This window comes from Oncorhynchus kisutch, linkage group LG1 (assembly GCF_002021735.2).
Source record: "Oncorhynchus kisutch isolate 150728-3 linkage group LG1, Okis_V2, whole genome shotgun sequence".
Taxonomy (NCBI): Eukaryota; Metazoa; Chordata; class Actinopteri; order Salmoniformes; family Salmonidae; genus Oncorhynchus; species Oncorhynchus kisutch.
The window spans coordinates 18,609,907-18,633,475 of NC_034174.2; the positions used below are offsets into that span (position 1 = coordinate 18,609,907).

General features: G+C 46.7%; 1 protein-coding gene across 1 annotated transcript in view; it reads left to right on the top strand.

The window, feature by feature from the left end:
* Positions 1–23,569, top strand: part of LOC109898180 (contactin-3-like) — a 96,560-nt gene that overhangs the window by 9,854 nt on the left and 63,137 nt on the right. The window contains exons 2-3 of the mRNA XM_020493037.2: positions 6,867–7,002; positions 9,043–9,178. Coding sequence (XP_020348626.1) covers positions 6,948–7,002; positions 9,043–9,178 — 191 coding nt within the window. The 5' untranslated portion in view covers positions 6,867–6,947. The remainder of the gene's footprint in view (positions 1–6,866; positions 7,003–9,042; positions 9,179–23,569) is intronic.

Genomic DNA, 23,569 nt, shown 5'->3' on the forward strand with positions numbered 1-23,569 from the left:
AATTGTTTGATCTCAGCAGCATTACACTCTACAATTGAAAATTGCTTTAATGATAGCATTGTTATATTTTCTAATTTAGTAGGAGACCCTCCTAAACGGCGCTTCCAACCTAAATGGCTGCAAGATACAAGTTTTACAGAATACATTGGACAGCAAATTGACGTATACTTTTCAATTTAATACAACAGACTTCAACTTGTACTAGATGGGAAGCCTCTAAAGGTTTCATAAGGGGTAAAAATATACATTTCACCAGCTCAAAGTAAAAAATACTTGTCAAAAAAGGAAATGACCTGAAACCAAAATTAAAACTCTGGAGAGAGCAATTTTCCTCACCAGTCCCACAGGTGCACACAAGAAGTTGCTCTTGTTCAGGGCTCAATATAACATAATTTCTGTGGGTAGAGCTACAGCAAGCTTATTGAGACTAAACCAATTTTATTATGACGAGGGTGAAAAAGCTGGGAAGCTGTTGGCCTGGCGAATCAAACAGCACTAAACCGAGAGAGCAATCAATTCAATTCAGGATGCAGGGGGAGCTGGGATGGTAGACCCTTGGCAGATAATACCCTTAAATCCTTTTATGAAAAATGATATGCATCAGAGTATCCTCTTGAAACTGATACCCAGGCTAGCTTTTTAGATAGATTGGAGTTTTCCAACATTTCTGATGAATCTAAGGATATTCTTAATGTTGAGCTGACTGTGTAGGAAATTTCCAATGCAATTGATAGTATGAGGGTGGGAACAGCATCTGGCCCATACATCTACAAGAGATTTAAAAACAAACTGTGCACTCTCCTCCTGGATATGTTTTAGGAATCTTATGAAAATGGTCTCCTGCACCCTTTTTTGAGAGGAGCTCTGATCAATCTGCGCCTAAAACCTGGAAAGCTGCATACTCTGTCAATCACCACATCCTTATCAGCAGACTCAACAGCCTTAGTTTCTCAAATGATTGCTTCGCATGGTTCACCAACCACTTCTCTGATAGAGTTCAATGTGTCAAATCGGAGGGCCTGTTGTCCGGGCCTCTGGCAGTCTCTATGGGGGTGCCACTGGGTTCAATTCTTGGGCCGACTCTCTTCTCTGTATACATCAATCATGTCGCTCTTGCTGCCAGTGAGTCTCTGATCCACCTCTACGCAAACGACTCCATTCTGTATACTTCTGGCCCCTCTTTGGACACTGTGTTAACTAACCTCCAGTCGAGCTTTAATGCCATACAACTCTCCTTCCGTGGCCTCCAACTGCTCTTAAATGCAAGTAAAACTAATGCATCCTCTTCAATCGATCATTTCCCGCACCTGCCCGCCCGTCCAGCCTCACGTTTTAGTCCTCTCTGGTGAAACCACAGTTTCCCTCCTGGGAGAGCTGATCCAGGTTTCCAACTATGGGCCAGCAAGTGTTTAATAATCTTGTTAGGGCTAGGGGTTCCGCTAGCGGAAAAGGCAGAGCATGAAATTAAAAAATATTTTTTAGAAGTATTTAGCTTTCATACATTCACAAGTGCAATACATCAAATTAAATCTTAAATTCTTGTTAATCTACCCATCGTGTCTGATTTCAAAAAGGCTTTACAGCAAAAGCACACCATATGATTATGTTAGGTCAGAGCCTAGTCACGAAAACACATACAGCCATTTTCCAGCCAAAGAGAGGAGTCACAAAAAGCAGAAATAGAGAGAAATTTAATCACTAACCTTTGATCTTCATCAGATGGCACTCAGGACTTCATGTTACACAATACATGTATGTTTTGTTCGATAAAGTTCATATTTATATCCAAAAATCTCAGTTTACATTGGCGCATTATGGTGGAAAGCATCCGGCGGATTTTCAGAGAGCCACATCAATTTGCAGAAATACTTATCATAAACTTTGATAAAAGATACAAGTATTATGCACAGAATTATAGATATACTTCTCCTTAATGCAACCGCTGTGTCAGATTTAAAATTAAATCTTAATCAGAATGCACTACCAGGCATCCCAGTTCCACATTACATTTTTGTTTTGTTCGATAACATCCATCATTTATGTCCAAATACCTCCTTTTTGTTAGCGCGCTTAGTAAATAAATCCAAACTCATGAGGCGCTGTAACGGTTCTCTTGTGGTGAAGGAGAGTCGGACCAAAATACGGCGTGTAGATTGCGATCCATGTTTAATAAACAAACGTAAAAACACGAATCAATACAAACACTACAAAAAAAAGAACGTAAATGAACGTAACGAAAACCGAAACAGTCCTATCTGGTGCAAACACAGAGACAGGAACAATCACCCACAAACACACAGTGAAACCCAGGCTACCTAAATATGGTTCCCAATAAGAGACAATGACTAACACCTGCCTCTGATTGAGAACCATATCAGGCCAGACATAGAAATAGACAAACTAGACATGAAACATAGAATGCCCACTCAGCTCACAACCTGACCAACCAAAACATAGAAATATACAAAGTAAACTATGGTCAGGGTGTGACAGTCCCCCCCCCCCCTGGCGGCTCTGGCTGCTCCATGCTGACTGGCGGCTCTGGCTGCTCCATGCTGACTGGCGGCTCTGGCTGCTCCATGCAGACTGGCAGCTCTGGCGGCTTCTTGCAGACTGACAGCTCTGGCTGCTCCATGCAGACTGGCAGCTCTGGCAGCTTCTTGCAGACTGGCAGCTCCCTGCAGACTGGCAGCTCCCGCACTGGAGACACCGTGCGCACCACAGCATAACACGGTGCCTGCCCGGTCTCTCTAGCCCTCCGGTAAGCACAGGGAGTTTGCGCAGGTCTCCTACCTGGCATAGCCATACTCCCTGTGAGCCCCCCCCCCCCCAATAAATTTTTGGGGCTGACTCTCAGGCTTCCATCCGCGTCTTCGTGCTGCCTCCTCATACCAGCGCCTCTCCGCTTTCCCCGCCTCCAGTTCATCCTTGGGGCGGCGATATTCTCCAGGCTGAGCCCAGGGTCCTTCACCGTCCAGTTCGTCCTCCCATGTCCATAAATCCTTATGTTTCTCCTGCTGCACCTTGGGGCGGCTACACTCCCCTGGTTTAGCCCAGGGTCCTCTCCCGTCGAGGATTTCCTCCCAAGTCCAGAAATTCTTGTCGCGCTGCTCCTGCTGCTGCTGTTGCCTGTTACCACGCCACTTGGTCCTGTTGTGGTGGGTGATTCTGTAACGGTTCTCTTGTGGTGAAGGAGAGTCGGACCAAAATGCGGCGTGTAGATTGCGATCCATGTTTAATAAACAAACGTAAAAACACAAATCAATACAAACACTACAAAACAAAGAACGTAAATGAACGTAACGAAAACCGAAACAGTCCTATCTGGTGCAAACACAGAGACAGGAACAATCACCCACAAACACACAGTGAAACCCAGGCTACCTAAATATGGTTCCCAATCAGAGACAATGACTAACACCTGCCTCTGATTGAGAACCATATCAGGCCAGACATAGAAATAGACAAACTAGACATGAAACATAGAATGCCCACTCAGCTCACACCCTGACCAACCAAAACATAGAAATATACAAAGTAAACTATGGTCAGGGTGTGACAGGCGCAAGTTCAGACGACAAGTTCAAAAAGTTATATTACAGTTCATAGAAACATGTCAAACAATGTATATGTATCTTCAATAATGTTCCAACTGGAGAGGTCCTTTGTCTTTAGAAATGCAATGGAACGCAGGTCGCTCTCACGGGTGCGCGCGTGATCAGCTCATGGCCTTCTGCCAGACCTCTGGTTGAAACAGCTCTCATTCGCCCCCACCCACAGTAGAAGCCTCAAACAATGTTCTAAAGACTGTTGACATCTAGTGGAAGCGGTAGGAAGTGCAATATGACCCCATAGACACTGTATATTCGATAGGCAATGAGTTGAAAAAGTACAAACCTCAGATTTCCCACTTCCTGGTGGATTTTTCTCAGGTTTTTGCCTGCCATATGAGTTCTGGTATACTCACAGACATCATTCAAACAGTTTTCTATCCAATACTACTACTAATATGCATATATTAGCTTCTGCGCCTGAGTAGCAGGAAGTTTATTCTGGGCACGCTTTTCATCTGAACGTGAAAATGCTGCCCCCTATCCCAAACATGTTTTAAGGAAAGTTTGAGACCTGTATAAAGACAGTATTTTTATGTCACTTGAAGTACTCATAGCAAAGTATGACATTCCTAGAAAACAGTTTTTAAAATATTTACAGCAAAGGAGCTTCCTCACAGCTGCCCAAATCCAAAACCTAACATAATCCCTTCTGTCCACTTTATAAAATATGATCTCAACCCATTGTAATGGTAAGGGTAGAATTTCAGCTCTACACAATATGCTAGAGTCTGGCTCAACCAAATCCTCTGCGCACACACTGAACTCTTGGAAGGAAGATATTTGGAAGGATATAGACTTGGACGAATGGAGTAGTATATGTACTAAGGCTCAGACACAAACTGAATACTCGGCTAAAACTATTGCATTACAATTGGTTGATGCGAACAGATGTAACCCCTGCTAAGTTAAATGCATTTAATAGTACAATTCCAGATATATGCTACAAGTGTAATCAGTCTAAAGGGACTCTGTTTCATTGTCTGTGGCACTGTGAGAAAATCCAAGATTTTTAGGAGGTATCACAATCAGTTGTACCCAATCAGTCATCATCTAACTGCCCACCCTTTCTCACCTACCTCATCCCCATACTGTTTTTATTTATTTACTTTTCTGCTCTTTTGCACACCAATATCTCTACCTGTACATCTGATCATTCATCACTCCAGTGTTAATCTGCAAAATTGTAATTATTTGCCTACCTCCTCATGCCTTTTGCACACATTGTATATAGACTCCCCCTTTGGTTTCTACTGTGTTATTGACTTGTTAATTGTTTACTCCATGTGTAACTCTGTGTTGTATGCTCACACTGCTATGCTTTATCTTGGCCAGGTCGCAGTTGCAAATGAGAACTTGTTCTCAACTAGCCTACCTGGTTAAATAAAGGTTAAATAAATAAAAACAAAAAAAACGTGTTGCTTGTTGCAAGCAAAACGCTTGATAGCCCTTGCCTGGGAAAGTGTGAACAGGCCTAGTATTGCCCAATGGCTTAGGGAAATGTATTGCCTAACTATGGAAAAGATAACATATACGGTTAAAGGTAAACAAGACACTTTTGAAGAGATTTGGGGACCATTTTTGGATTTTGTTGAGCAGAGCGATGTGTGTGAAATATTGGCTAATGAAGGGAACTCTGGGTAGTGTACTATTCCTTCCAAGAGTTCAGTTTGTGCGCAGAGGATTCAGTTGATTCAGACTCTAGCATATTGTATAGAGCTGAAATGATCATTATAATAGTTTGAGATCTGTTAGGTTTTGTGCATGTGGGGTTGTGGTGAGAGATATCCGATTTGGCTTGTGGCGCTGTGTTTCATCTGAAATTTGTCCCAATTATGTTCCATACTATTGGATCAGACCACTGTAAAATGTCATTTTGGTGGTTTTATGCTTCTGTAACACTTTTGTTTTGTCTTAGTTGTTTCATCATTTATTATTATATATATTTTTTTGTTTCTGTTAACTTTTGATGTGGTTTTGCTATAATTCTTTTTCCTGTAATATCTCTGCTTATATATGTCTTGTTAAATAAAAATCTATAAACATATTGTTCAATAAAAAAAAATATATATATATCCCACCTCTACAAAAATGGAATGCATATTGAGAGAATAAACTTTTTTTTCTGCTAGTCAAAGGAGATACAGAAGACCTGTAGTGTTTTGAAAGGAACATTTATCTATAGTATTTATTCACAAATGCGTAAGTTTATCTCATTGTATGCTGTACCAGCTACAGTATGTGCCACATATTAGGCTATATATTAGTATCTGCTAACTGTATGGTGTCTGCCAGTTTCTATTAATAGGCTGAGGAAAGTCAATTTTGAGGTCAATCATTTCCAACCCCCTCTTTCCTGTAATGTTTAGCAGATTTGTGCTTGTTGCTCAGATTCACAATAAATCCACTGAGATGGTTTAGTCATGAAAAAACAAGCCCATTTAGCAATTATTTGTGTCACTATTCCAATACTTTGTCCAAAATATACAGTAGTTCCATAGAATAGGTACTGTTTTTTTAAGCTTTGATTCATTGCAGCTGAATCATATCCACACTTTTTCCAAGTTTCATACATATTATCTTTCTAAGAGTTTGTCTAGACCAGGTATTATGGAGAACATTTTAAAGTGTCACATATTTGTATTTATTTATTTTACTAGGCAAGTCAGTTAAGAACAAATTCTTATTTTCAATGAAGGCCTAGGAACAGTGGGTTAACTGCCTGTTCCCGGGCAGAACGACAGATTTGTACCTTGTCAGCTCGGAGGTATGAACTTGCAAGCTTCCGGTTACTAGTCCAACGCTCTTAACACTAGGCTACGTTTCCGCCCCATGATGGCTGCCTATGCATCCATCTGGTATTGAAAGGTGAAACGTGATGCGTGCCTATTTCCTTTTTTTTATACATATAGATGTCCTTTCTTACTTACCCTCAATTTGTCAACGCTTGTATTTTACATTACATTTAGTCATCAAAGGGCATACAGTATAATTAATAAGGTAATTAATCAACCATTGCATACAGTAATGTTGTAATGTGCATGTGTTGTCCTTAGTGAGTGGATATCATTTACACTGCTTTCACTGTTTGTTTTTTACTTAAAGTCTTCTAAAAACTATTGATGAACATGAATGAACATGAACATGAATAGTGCAACTTTTGCAATACTGGAATCATGTTCTGTTGTTGAATGCTTGTCATATTTGGCTCAAAATGTCTTATTTTAATTATTTCTATAATTACTTTCCCCTTAGATTAAGATTCTCGTAATCAAGGGAGAACATTCCATTCACAAGCAATTGGATGAGAGTCGTATTTGCCCTTGGCAACTGAAGATGATGTTACTATGGAAACGACTTCTGCTGCTATCAATCATTGGTTGCCTTGCCGGTAAGATGTTCTACTACACATTTTATTCAGGAAGAGATATTTACAGTTATCATTCTACAAGTTCCTAATCCTATATGATTTTCCATCAGTGGAATGATTCATGTTTATATTAACGTTGTTACTTGCAAAATGTAAGTAGGCCTTTTTGCTCTTTTTGTTACAAATGAGAAACTGGTATACATTTTTGGGCAAGTTTACTGCAATTACTGCTCAATGGAGCACTGTTTGAAGTTGACAGTATGACACTGATGTGTGTGCCCTATGTTGTCTATTTGGTCTCATATGGAAATGTAAGATCTCATGTTTATGGTGTTGCCTACATCATCTTAAAGTGCTATATGCATTCTCCGGACTCGGCTTGACAGCGTGCTATGAACTAAAAGGAACCATTCTATGCACTGACTACACAATTCTACAGTTTCTGTATTGCATTACTTTGGATGGCAGGCAGATTCCAAGCCTAGTATTTGCAACCAACCATATTATATTTTATACAGACAAGGTTAAATTGATTAAAATGCAGTTTTCCATTTACGCTAGGCTACTTCCCCTGTTGCCCTTCTGCCATCTCTTGGGCAGCCTACTGCATTTGCACCTCCAGGGACTTCTGGGATTCCATTCCTATTCCTGTGTATCAGATGTCAGAGATCCTTATCAGAATCCTTGGGATGGAACTACGCCTGTATTTCATCCCAAACCACTTGCCACACTGACCCTGTGGTCAACTGGGATTGGGATGAAAATCTCTCTCTCACTCTCTCTTTCTCTCTTTTTCCACTGAAAGACAACCACAACAAATAATAATTATAAATAATAATAATATATTCAACTTGTATAGTGCTATTCATTACATTAAATAAATATCAAAGTGCTATAACAAATAGGAGGTTGAATTATTTTAGTGTGTGCAAATGACATTGCAAATCCCAATGTATGTCATTTTGATTGTTTTGACATAGCTTATAGCTAATTCACAGCTATTTCTCAAAGGAAGGTGGTGTAGACTAAATCAGCATAGCTAATATAACCATCAAACTTAGCATGTGACTTTAATATCTATGACCTCAGTCAAATGGTTCCTGGGGAAGGCAGCACTGCAGGCACTGGGGTTGTATGTGAAAAAGTCCAGAGGATATTGAGATCAATCAACCTCACTAGGTATTACATGTCTAAATCATGTTGAAACCGTTCCTTACTTTTTAAAATGTAAGAGCCGCTGCACACTGGGAATCCAATGTTCTTCAATAAGTATACTGTCCTATAGGAGAGATTGATGCAGCAGGGTTTGGAGACATTGAAATCGGATGGCCAAAAAGTTGAAAGTGTTGAGTTATTGATTATTTGATTATTGTCACTTTTGATGGACTGCACTCTTCCGAATGATGCAGCATTCCAACAACTAATTGAATGTGTAGGCTTTAAGGGTCTCAACAATCAACACAAGTATCCGAAACATAAGGTCTTAGATTACAAATAAAAACGTCCAACATATTTTGAGGTTTGCACAGTGATGTAACACTAACAAAGCGGGAGAGATTTGTTGCTTATCATAAATCGTCTTGCTTCCAAATGGATTCACACGGCTGCAAGCATGTGACTGACGTTTCAACGGCACATGAAGTCTCCATGGTTTTTGCACTGCTCAGATGCTTTTTGTGGTGCCAACATTGAATTAGTTCTGCCAACAAGAAGGTTTTTCATGGATAAACTATTAGAACCATCGGGGTTAGTAGCATACTATTTCATAAAATAATGGTTTCCTTATCTCTCGTCAAAATCAAATATTTTAATGGCCCCGTCGCTCTTGTACAGTGTATTACCATCTTGTAATCAAAAACATGGTTTTCAAATGTGTCATCAATTTTTGTCACCTCTGTTGGTGAGTGCTGGCGTGTCAGGATTCGCAAGTTTTCACCCTCTACCTGTTTGTTCAGACTAATTTGTTATCCTTAGATGTTAGATGACTGAAATGTCACACATTGACGAAAGCCAATTGTTTAACACCTGAGTATCACAGCCTGTGTTTTTTATGTTCTCCAGCTCATGCACAAGATGTCCTGTTCCAAGGGCCAAGATGGAGAACAGAGCCCAGTGACCTCATTCTCCCCAACAACTCCCCTGACCAGGAAGCCACCATTACATGTGAGGCAGAGGGGAAACCCTCCCCACAATACAGGTAATGGATTCCATCTATTTACATTATAATTCCACAAGTCAGTGTGGAACTGACATTTGCATTCATTTAACATGAAGAACATAACATCCAAGCCAGACAGTTAACCAGACAGAGAAAATGATTAATAGGGCATGCTCATTCCAAAACCCACAGAAACTTTAAAATAACGAACGCGTTTAGCTATGATTTAGAAGGGAAGTCGCCAACCATTAGCTTATAACTACTTCAGATATGTGAGTGTAGTTATCTTTATTACAGATTTGATTTTTTAGGTTGCTAATGTGTGCTGCACTGAAATCATTAGTAATGTAGGGAGATTTCAATGACTAGATTCTCTAATATCCCTCTGGTTATTCCCCGGTGGTGAGTGTGCCTGTAAATGGCAGCCCGCACTGGTTTTGTGGTAGATTGTGTTTCGTAGCTTGGTCAGCATCATGTAAATGCACAGCAAGCAGTTGAGAGAGGCAATAACCTTGTGAGTGACATTCCCTTCTTGAATGCTTACATTTCCTCTAATGTGCTGAAAACATGGTCTTAGAGCAGCAGCAGGAGGTATCATTATACTTGTTGTGCAAGCTGAGCGATCCAAGGATGAGCTGAACCATTACAACTTGAACTGTTTGAAAAATAACTTGAGTGGATGCGTTCCCACCATCAAGCTAAACAATTGTGACTTTTAGTACTGCTCTGACTATTCAGGCTAAAGTGTTTCTGCACAGGTACAAGCATATATTGTGGTTATGAATATGTTGTTAAATTGTGCCATAGTCAACTGTGACACATAAAGTGGAATAGCTCTTGCATGCTGTGAGTAAAAGACTCTTTAGATGTTTAAGTGCAGCTCAAAAGTTTCCTGCATTAGTAAAGTAACAGCGATATGTTATCACTGGTTTAATATTGGATGGATAAAACATTAGTCATCATAAGCAATAAAACATATTATGATTGTTTTTTATGCAGGCTAATAACTTACTCCAAGTGTGTCTATATGAGCTATTTCACATGATTAATGTCAGTTCTAAAATCCAATCCAAGACAAATGAAAGACAGTCCACGCTTTCGTTGGGAACATAGACAGAACCCAAGTCAATCAATTGAAAAGCAGGACTTCAAGCCCACATTTTACGTAAGCTATTTGTAATAAAACAAAATGAATACAAAGCACAGGTCTTAGAATAGAAGTGAGTCACTTTATTAATCATGAAGCAAACCCCCAAGCCTGCATCGTTTAGACCTTGGACTCACTGCAAGAGAAGGGATCATTTGTGTCTTTATCTGGTTTGCACCAGAGTGTATGTTTGACACTGACTGTTCTTGACTTGTGTCCCCTCCGGCAAGGAAAGGAATTTTGTCTTGATGATTAAAAGCGAAACAATAATGTTTAGCGATAGGCCTACGTTTCATAACACAAAATACTCAAGACCTCAAATACCCCCAATGAACTGCCCTAGCTGTCCCTCAGAGCTGAAAATGGACAAGCTTTGACCTCCACGATTCTGCAGGAACGCATCAAATCAAATCAAATTTATTTATATAGCCCTTCGTACATCAGCTGATATCTCGAAGTGCTGTACAGAAACCCAGCCTAAAACCCCAAACAGTAAGCAATGCAGGTGTAGAAGCACGGTGGCTAGGAAAAACTCCCTAGAAAGGCCAATACCTAGGAAGAAACCTAGAGAGGAACCAGGCTATGTGGGGTGGCCAGTCCTCTTCTGGCTGTGCCGGGTGGAGATTATAACAGAACATGGCCAAGATGTTCAAATGTTCATAAATGACCAGCATGGTCGAATAATAATAAGGCAGAACAGTTGAAACTGGAGCAGCAGCACAGTCAGGTGGAAGTTGAAACTGGAGCAGCAGCATGGCCAGGTGGACTGGGGACAGCAAGGAGTCATCATGTCAGGTAGTCCTGGGGCATGGTCCTAGGGCTCAGGTCAGTTGAAACTGGAACAGCAGCATGGCCAGGTGGACTGGGGACAGCAAGGAGTCATCATGTCAGGTAGTCCTGGGGCATGGTCCTAGGGCTCAGGTCCTCCGAGAGAGAGAAAGAAAGAGAGAAGGAGAGAATTAGAGAACGCACACTTAGATTCACACAGGACACCGAATAGGACAGGAGAAGTACTCCAGATATAACAAACTGACCCCAGCCCCCCGACACATAAACTACTGCAGCATAAATACTGGAGGCTGAGACAGGAGGGGTCAGGAGACACTGTGGCCCCATCCGAGGACACCCCCGGACAGGGCCAAACAGGAAGGATATAACCCCACCCACTTTGCCAAAGCACAGCCCCCACACCACTAGAGGGATATCTTCAACCACCAACTTACCATCCTGAGACAAGGCTGAGTATAGCCCACAAAGATCTCCGCCACGGCACAACCCAAGGGGGGGGGGCGCCAACCCAGACAGGATGACCACAACAGTGAATCAACCCACTCAGGTGACGCACCCCCTCCAGGGACGGCATGAGAGAGCCCCAGCAAGCCAGTGACTCAGCCCCTGTAATAGGGTTAGAGGCAGAGAATCCCAGTGGAAAGAGGGGAACCGGCCAGGCAGAGACAGCAAGGGCGGTTCGTTGCTCCAGAGCCTTTCCGTTCACCTTCCCACTCCTGGGCCAGACTACACTCAATCATATGACCCACTGAAGAGATGAGTCTTCAGTAAAGACTTAAAGGTTGAGACCGAGTTTGCGTCTCTGACATGGGTAGGCAGACCGTTCCATAAAAATGGAGCTCTATAGGAGAAAGCCCTGCCTCCAGCTGTTTGCTTAGAAATTCTAGGGACAATTAGGAGGCCTGCGTCTTGTGACCGTAGCGTACGTGTAGGTATGTACGGCAGGACCAAATCAGAGAGATAGGTAGGAGCAAGCCCATGTAATGCTTTGTAGGTTAGCAGTAAAACCTTGAAATCAGCCCTTGCTTTGACAGGAAGCCAGTGTAGAGAGGCTAGCACTCGAGTAATATGATCAATTTTTTTGGTTCTAGTCAGGATTCTAGCAGCCGTATTTAGCACTAACTGAAGTTTATTTAGTGCTTTATCCGGGTAGCCGGAAAATAGAGCATTGCAGTAGTCTAACCTAGAAGTGACAAAAGCATGGATTAATTTTTCTGCATCATTTTTGGACAGAAAGTTTCAGATTTTTGCAATGTTACGTAGATGGAAAAAAGCTGTCCTCGAAATGGTCTTGATATGTTCTTCAAAAGAGAGATCAGGGTCCAGAGTAACGCCGAGGTCCTTCACAGTTTTATTTGAGACGACTGTACAACCATTAAGATTAATTGTCAGATTCAACAGAAGATCTCTTTGTTTCTTGGGACCTAGAACAAGCATCTCTGTTTTGTCCGAGTTTAATAGTAGAAAGTTTGCAGCCATCCACTTCCTTATGTCTGAAACACATGCTTCTAGCGAGGGCAATTTTGGGGCTTCACCATGTTTCATTGAAATGTACAGCTGTGTGTCATCCGCATAGCAGTGAAAGTTTACATTATGTTTTCGAATAACATCCCCAAGAGGTAAAATATATAGTGAAAACAATAGTGGTCCTAAAACGGAACCTTGAGGAACACCGAAATTTACAGTTGATTTGTCAGAGGACAAACCATTCACAGAGACAAACTGATATCTTTCCGACAGATAAGATCTAAACCAGGCCAGAACATGTCTGTGTAGACCAATTTGGGTTTCCAATCTCTCCAAAAGAATGTGGTGATCGATGGTATCAAAAGCAGCACTAAGGTCTAGGAGCACGAGGACAGATGCAGAGCCTCGGTCCGATGCCATTAAAATGTCATTTACCACCTTCACAAGTGCCGTCTCAGTGCTATGATGGGGTCTAAAACCAGACTGAAGCATTTCGTATACATTGTTTGTCTTCAGGAAGGCAGTGAGTTGCTGCGCAACAGCCTTCTCTAAAATGTTTGAGAGGAATGGAAGATTCGATATAGGCCGATAGTTTTTTATATTTTCTGGGTCAAGGTTTGGCTTTTTCAAGAGAGGCTTTATTACTGCCACTTTTAGTGAGTTTGGTACACATCCAGTGGATAGAGAGCCGTTTATTATGTTCAACATAGGAGGGCCAAGCACAGGAAGCAGCTCTTTCAGTAGTTTAGTTGGAATAGGACCCTATTCCAACTAAACTGTATGCAGTTTGAACAGTATGCAGCTTGAAGGTTTAGAGGCCATGATTATTTTCATCATTGTGTCAAGAGATATAGTACTAAAACACTTGAGCGTCTCTCTTGATCCTAGGTCCTGGCAGAGTCCTTGTGCAGACTCAGGACAACTGAGGTTTGGAGGAATACGCATGTTTAAAGAGGAGTCCGTAATTTGCTTTCTAATAATCATAATCTTTTCCTCAAAGAAGTTCATGAATTTATCACTGCTAAAGTGAAAGTCATCCTCTCTTGGGGAATGCTGCTTTTTAGTTAGCTTTGCGACAGTATCAAAAAGGAATTTCGGATTGTTCTTATTTTCCTCAATTAAGTTAGAAAAATAGGATGATCGAGCAGCAGTAAGGGCTCTACGGTACTGCACGGTACCGTCCTTCCAAGCTAGTCGGAAGACTTCCAGTTTGGTGTGGCGCCATTTCCGTTCCAATTTTCTGGAAGCTTGCTTCAGAGCTAGGGTATTTTCTGTGTACCAGGGAGCTAGTTTCTTATGAGAATTTTTTTTAGTTTTTAGGGGTGCAACTGCATCTAGGGTATTGCGCAAGGTTAAATTGAGATCCTCAGTTAGGTGGTTAACTGATTTTTGTCCTCTGGCGTCCTTGGGTAGGCAGAGGGAGTCTGGAAGGGCATCAAGGAATCTTTGTGTTGTCTGTGAATTTATAGCACGACTTTTGATGTTCCTTGGTTGGGGTCTGAGCGACACATCTTTCTAGCTGATATGCACGCAGAAGCTATGTTGCGCTTAGTGATCTCTGACTGTTTCATCCTAACATCGTTGGTGCCGACGTGGATAACAATATCTCTATACTCTCTACACTCGCCAGTTTTAGCTTTAGCCAGCACCATCTTCAGATTAGCCTTAACGTCGGTAGCCCTGCCCCCGGGTAAACAGTGTATGATCGCTGGATGATTCGCTTTAAGTCTAATACTGCGGGTAATGGAGTCGCCAATGACTAGAGTTTTCAATTTGTCAGAGCTAATGGTGGGAAGCTTCGGCGTCTCAGACCCCCTAACGGGAGGAGTAGAGACCAGAGAAGAATCGGCCTCTGACTCCGACCCGCTGCTTAATGGGGAAAACCGGTTGAAAGTTTCTGTCGGCTGAATGAGCGACACCGGTTGAGCGTTCCTACAGCATTTCCTTCCAGAAACCGTGAGAAAGTTGTCCAGCTGCGGGGACTGTGCCAGGGGATTTACACTACTATCTGTACTTACTGGTGGCACAGACGCTGTTTCATCCTTTCCTACACTGAAATTACCCGTGCCTAACGATTGCGTCTGAAGCTGGGCTTGCAGCACAGCTATCCTCGCCGTAAGGCGAGTACAGCGGCTGCAACTAGAAGGCATCATGTTAATGTTACTACTTAGCTTCGGCTGTTGAGGTCCTGACGAATCGTGTCCAGATAAAGCGTCCGGAGTGAAAAAGTTGAGGAAAAAATAAATAAATATATGAACGGTAATTAAAAAGTGAAAACCGTAAAGTTGTCAGGTAGCAAAACAGGTTGGCAACAAAACGCACAGCAACTCGAAAACAAGCCTGCAAGTAATATTACTCAGTTTCTTGTCAAATAATACTGGAATCACAAGATCTAAAACATTTTACAATTCATTTTTTACCATTAAAGTGATGCTCTTTAGTACAGTCTTTATTTTGTATATTTCATTACCAGTCTCACCCCACAACGTCACACGACACCACTCCACATCACACGTCACTCCACACCACACCACCCCACACGTCACTCCACACCACCCCACACGTCACTCCACACCACATCACACGTCACTCCACACCACACGTCACTCCACCCCACACGTCAATCCACACCACACCACACTCCACACCACCCCACACGTCAATCCACACCACACGTCACTCCACCCCACACGTCAATCCACACCACACCACACGTCACTCCACACCACCCCACACGTCACTCCACACCACCCCACACGTCAATCCACACCACCCCACACGTCACTCCACACCACCCCACACGTCACTCCACACCACCCCACACATCACTCCACACCACCCCACACGTCACTCCACACCACACCACCCCACACGTCACTCCACACCACCCCACACGTCAATCCACACCACACCACACGTCACTCCACATGTCACTCCACTCCACCCCACATGTCACTCCACCACACCTCACATCACTCCACTACACATGTCATTCCACTCCACCCCACCTGTCACTCCACTCCACCCCACATGTCACTCCACCCCACATGTCACTCCACCACACCTCACATCACTCCACTCCACCCCACATTACCCCACGTCATACTACTCCACTCCACCCCACATGCCACTCCACTCAACATCACCCCACAAGCCACTCCACATTACCCCACATGCCACTCCACATCACACCACATGCCACTCCACACCACATGTTACTTCACCCCACCCCACCCCACTTGTCACTCCACTCAACATCACCCCACATGTCACTCCACTCAACATCACCCCACATGTCACTCCACTCAACATCACCCCACATGCAACTCCACTCAACATCACCCCACATGCCACTCCACATCACCCCACATGCCACTCCACATCACCCCACATGCCACTCCACATCACCTCACATGCCACTCCACATCACCCCACATGCCACTCCACTCCACCCCACATGCAACTCCACTCCACCCCACATGTCACTCCACCCAATATGTCACTCCACTCCACCCCTCATGTCACATCACCCCACATGTCACTCCACTCCACCCCACATGTCACTCCACCACACCTCACATCACTCCACTCAACATGTCATTCCACTCCACCCCACATGTCACTCCACTCCACCCCACATGTCACTCCACCCCACATGTCACTCCACCACACCTCACATCACTCCACTCCACCTCACATTACTCCACGTCACACTACTCCACTCCACCCCACATGCCACTCCACTCAACATCACCCCACATGCCACTCCACATTACCCCACATGCCACTCAACATAACCCCACATGCCACTCCACTCAACATCATGCCACTCAACATCACCCCACATGCCACTCCACTCAACATCACCCCACATGCCACTCCACTCAACATCACCCCACATGTCACTCCACTCAACATCACCCCACATGTCACTCCACTCAACAGCACCCCACATGCCACTCCACTCAACAACACCCCACATGCCACTCCACATCACCCCACACGCCACTCCACTCAACATCACCCCAACATCACCCCACACGCCACTCCACTCAACATCACCCCACATGCCACTCCACATCACCCCACACGCCACTCCACTCAACATCACCCCACATGCCACTCGACATCACCGCACATGTCACACCACACCACCCCACATGTCACGCATCTCCACCCCACCCCACATGCCACTCCACCCCACTCCACCCCACATGTCACTCCACCCCACCCCATATGTCACTCCACTCAACATCACCCCACATGTCACTCCACTCAACATCACCCCACATGTCACTCCACTCAACATCACCCCACATGCCACTCCACTCAACATCACCCCAACATCACCCCACACGCCACTCCACTCAACATCACCCCACATGCCACTCCGCTCAACATAACCCCACATGCCACTCCACTCAACATCACACGCCACGCCACGCCACTCCACTCAACATCACCCCACATGCCACATGCCACTCCACATAACATCACCCCACATGCCACTCCACTCAACATCACCCCACACGCCACTCCACTCAACATCACCCCACATGCCACTCCACATCACCCCATATGCCACTCCACACAACATCACCCCACATGCCACTCCACTCAACATCACCCCACATGCCACTCCACATCACACCACATGCCACTCCACACCACATGTCACTTCACCCCACCCCACCCACTTGTCACTCCACTCAACAACATCCCACATGCCACTCCACTCAACATCACCCCACAAGCCACTCCACATTACCCCACATGCCACTCCACATCACACCACATGCCACTCCACACCACATGTTACTTCACCCCACCCCACCCCACTTGTCACTCCACTCAACATCACCCCACATGCAACTCCACTCAACATCACCCCACATGCCACTCCACATCACCCCACATGCCACTCCACATCACCCCACATGCCACTCCACTCCACCCCACATGTCACTCCACCCAATATGTCACTCCACTCCACCCCTCATGTCACATCACCCCACATGTCACTCCACTCCACCCCACATGTCACTCCACCACACCTCACATCACTCCACTCCACATGTCATTCCACTCCACCCCACATGTCACTCCACTCCACCCCACATGTCACTCCACCCCACATGTCACTCCACCACACCTCACATCACTCCACTCCACCTCACATTACTCCACGTCACACTACTCCACTCCACCCCACATGCCACTCCACTCAACATCACCCCACATGCCACTCCACATTACCCCACATGCAACTCAACATAACCCCACATGCCACTCCACTCAACATCATGCCACTCAACATCACCCCACATGCCACTCCACTCAACATCACCCCACATGCCACTCCACTCAACATCACCCCACATGTCACTCCACTCAACATCACCCCACATGTCACTCCACTCAACATCACCCCACATGTCACTCCACTCAACAGCACCCCACATGCCACTCCACTCAACAACACCCCACATGCCACTCCACTCAACAACACCCCACATGCCACTCCACTCAACATCACCCCAACATCACCCCACACGCCACTCCACTCAACATCACCCCACATGCCACTCCACATCACCGCACATGTCACACCACACCACCCCACATGTCACGCATCTCCACCCTACCCCACATGCCACTCCACCCCACTCCACCCCACATGTCACTCCACCCCACCCCATATGTCACTCCACTCAACATCACCCCACATGTCACTCCACTCAACATCACCCCACATGTCACTCCACTCAACATCACCCCACATGCCACTCCACTCAACATCACCCCAACATCACCCCACACGCCACTCCACTCAACATCACCACACATGCCACTCCGCTCAACATAACCCCACATGCCACTCCACTCAACATCACACGCCACTCCACTCAACATCACCCCACATGCCACATGCCACTCCACATAACATCACCCCACATGCCACTCCACTCAACATCACCCCACACGCCACTCCAATCAACATCACCCCACATGCCACTCCACATCACCCCATATGCCACTCCACACAACATCACCCCACATGCCACTCCACTCAACATCACCCCACATGCCACTCCACATCACACCACATGCCACTCCACACCACATGTCACTTCACCCCACCCCACCCCACTTGTCACTCCACTCAACAACATAACCCCACATGCCACTCCACTCAACATCACCCCACATGTCACTCCACTCAACATCACCCCACATGTCACTCCACTCAACATCACCCCACATGCAACTCCACTCCACATCACCCCACATGCCACTCCACATCACCCCACATGCCACTCCACATCACCCCACATGCCACTCCACTCCACCCCACATGCCACTCCACTCCACCCCACATGTCACTCCACCCAATACGTCACTCCACTCCACCCCTCATGTCACATCACCCCCACATGTCACTCCACTCCACCCCATATGTCACTTCACACCACCACACCACGTCACTCCACCCCAAATGTCACTCCACTCTACCCCTTATGTCATTCCACTCCACCCCACATGTCACTCCACTCCACCCCACATGTCACTCCACTCAACATCACCCCACATGTCACTCCACTCAACATCACCCCACATGCCACTCCACTCCACATCACCCCACATGCCACTCCACATCACCCCACATGCCACTCCACTCCACCCCACATGCCACTCCACTCCACCCCACATGTCACTCCACCCAATACGTCACTCCACTCCACCCCTCATGTCACATCACCCCCACATGTCACTCCACTCCACCCCATATGTCACTTCACACCACCACACCACGTCACTCCACCCCAAATGTCACTCCACTCTACCCCTTATGTCATTCCACTCCACCCCACATGTCACTCCACTCCACCCCACATGTCACTCCACCCAATACGTCACTCCACTCCACCCCTCATGTCACATCACCCCACATGTCACTCCACTCCACCCCATATGTCACTTCACACCACCACACCACGTCACTCCACCCCAAATGTCACTCCACTCTACCCCTTATGTCATTCCACTCCACCCCACATGTCACTCCACTCCACCCCACATGTCACTCCACTCCACCCCACATGTCACTCCACCTCACCTCACATCACTCCACTCCACCCCACATTACCCCACGTCACACTACTCCACTCCACCCCACATGCCACTCCACTCAACATCAACCCATATGCCACTCCACATTACCCCACATGCCACTCCACTCAACATCATGCCACTCAACATCACCCCACATGCCCCTCCACTCAACATCACCCCACATGCCACTCCACATTACCCCACATGCCACTCAACATAACCTCACATGCCACTCCACTCAACATCATGCCACTCCACATTACCCCACATGCCACTCAACATAACCCCACATGCCACTCCACTCAACATCAAGCCACTCAACATCACCCCACATGCCACTCCACTCAACAACACCCCACATGCCACTCCACTCAACAACACCCCACATGCCACTCCACTCCACCCCACATGCCACTCCACTCCACCCCACATGTCACTCCACCCAATACGTCACTCCACTCCACCCCTCATGTCACATTACCCCACATGTCACTCAACTCCACCCCACATGTCACTTCACACCACCACACCACGTCACTCCACCCCAAATGTCACTCCACTCTACCTCTTATGTCATTCCACTCCACCCCACATGTCACTCCACTCCACCCCACATGTTACTCCACCACACCTTACATCACTCCACTCCACCCCACATTACCCACGTCACACTACTCCACTCCAGCCCACATGCCACTCCACTCAACATTCCCCCACATGCCACTCCACATTACCCCACATGCCACACAACATAACCCCACATGCCACTCCACTCAACATCATGCCACTCAACATCACCCCACATGCCACTCCACTCAACATCACCCCACATGCCACTCCACATTACCCCATATGGAACTTCACACCACGTCACTCCACCCCAAATGTCACTCCACTCTACCCCTTATGTCATTCCAATCCACCCCACATGTCACTCCACTCCACCCCACATGTCACTCCACTCCACCCCACATGTCACTCCACCACACCTCACATCACTCCACTCCACCCCACATTACCCCACGTCACACTTCTCCACTCCACCCCACATGCCACTCCACTCAACATCACCCCACATGCCACTCCACATTACCCCACATGCCACTCAACATAACCCCACATGCCACTCCACTCAACAACACCCCACATGCCACTCCACTCAACATCACCCCACATGCCACTCCACATCACCCACATGCCACTCCACTCAACATCACCCCACATGTCACTCCACTCAACAGCACCCCACATGCCACTCCACTCAACAACACCCCACATGCCACTCCACTCAACATCACCCCAACATCACCCCACACGCCACTCCACTCAACATCACCCCACATGCCACTCCACATCACCCCACATGCCACTCCACTCAACATCACCCCAACATCACCCCACACGCCACTCCACTCAACATCACCCCACATGCCACTCCACATCACCGCACATGTCACACCACACCACCCCACATGTCACGCATCTCCACCCTACCCCACATGCCACTCCACCCCACTCCACCCCACATGTCACTCCACCCCACCCCATATGTCACTCCACTCAACATCACCCCACATGTCACTCCACTCAACATCACCCCACATGTCACTCCACATGCCACTCCACTCAACATCACCCCAACATCACCCCACACGCCACTCCACTCAACATCACCACACATGCCACTCCGCTCAACATAACCCCACATGCCACTCCACTCAACATCACACGCCACTCCACTCAACATCACCCCACATGCCACATGCCACTCCACATAACATCACCCCACATGCCACTCCACTCAACATCACCCCACACGCCACTCCAATCAACATCACCCCACATGCCACTCCACATCACCCCATATGCCACTCCACACAACATCACTTCACATGCCACTCCACTCAACATCACCCCACATGCCACTCCACATCACACCACATGCCACTCCACACCACATGTCACTTCACCCCACCCCACCCCACTTGTCACTCCACTCAACAACATCCCACATGCCACTCCACTCAACATCACCCCACATGTCACTCCACTCAACATCACCCCACATGTCACTCCACTCAACATCACCCCACATGCAACTCCACTCCACATCACCCCACATGCCACTCCACATCACCCCACATGCCACTCCACATCACCCCACATGCCACTCCACTCCACCCCACATGCCACTCCACTCCACCCCACATGTCACTCCACCCAATACGTCACTCCACTCCACCCCTCATGTCACATCACCCCCACATGTCACTCCACTCCACCCCATATGTCACTTCACACCACCACACCACGTCACTCCACCCCAAATGTCACTCCACTCTACCCCTTATGTCATTCCACTCCACCCCACATGTCACTCCACTCCACCCCACATGTCACTCCACCCAATACGTCACTCCACTCCACCCCTCATGTCACATCACCCCACATGTCACTCCACTCCACCCCATATGTCACTTCACACCACCACACCACGTCACTCCACCCCAAATGTCACTCCACTCTACCCCTTATGTCATTCCACTCCACCCCACATGTCACTCCACTCCACCCCACATGTCACTCCACTCCACCCCACATGTCACTCCACCTCACCTCACATCACTCCACTCCACCCCACATTACCCCACGTCACACTACTCCACTCCACCCCACATGCCACTCCACTCAACATCAACCCATATGCCACTCCACATTACCCTACATGCCACTCCACTCAACATCATGCCACTCAACATCACCCCACATGCCCCTCCACTCAACATCACCCCACATGCCACTCCACATTACCCCACATGCCACTCAACATAACCCCACATGCCACTCCACTCAACATCATGCCACTCCACATTACCCCACATGCCACTCAACATAACCCCACATGCCACTCCACTCAACATCAAGCCACTCAACATCACCCCACATGTCACTCCACTCAACATCACCCCACATGCCACTCCACTCAACAACACCCCACATGCCACTCCACTCAACAACACCCCACATGCCACTCCACTCCACCCCACATGCCACTCCACTCCACCCAATACGTCACTCCACTCCACCCCTCATGTCACATTACCCCACATGTCACTCAACTCCACCCCACATGTCACTTCACACCACCACACCACGTCACTCCACCCCAAATGTCACTCCACTCTACCCCTTATGTCATTCCACTCCACCCCACATGTCACTCCACTCCACCCCACATGTCACTCCACCCAATACGTCACTCCACTCCACCCCTCATGTCACATCACCCCACATGTCACTCCACTCCACCCCATATGTCACTTCACACCACCACACCACGTCACTCCACCCCAAATGTCACTCCACTCTACCCCTTATGTCATTCCACTCCACCCCACATGTCACTCCACTCCACCCCACATGTCACTCCACTCCACCCCACATGTCACTCCACCTCACCTCACATCACTCCACTCCACCCCACATTACCCCACGTCACACTACTCCACTCCACCCCACATGCCACTCCACTCAACATCAACCCATATGCCACTCCACATTACCCCACATGCCACTCCACTCAACATCATGCCACTCAACATCACCCCACATGCCCCTCCACTCAACATCACCCCACATGCCACTCCACATTACCCCACATGCCACTCAACATAACCCCACATGCCACTCCACTCAACATCATGCCACTCCACATTACCCCACATGCCACTCAACATAACCCCACATGCCACTCCACTCAACATCAAGCCACTCAACATCACCCCACATGTCACTCCACTCAACATCACCCCACATGCCACTCCACTCAACAACACCCCACATGCCACTCCACTCAACAACACCCCACATGCCACTCCACTCCACCCCACATGCCACTCCACTCCACCCAATAC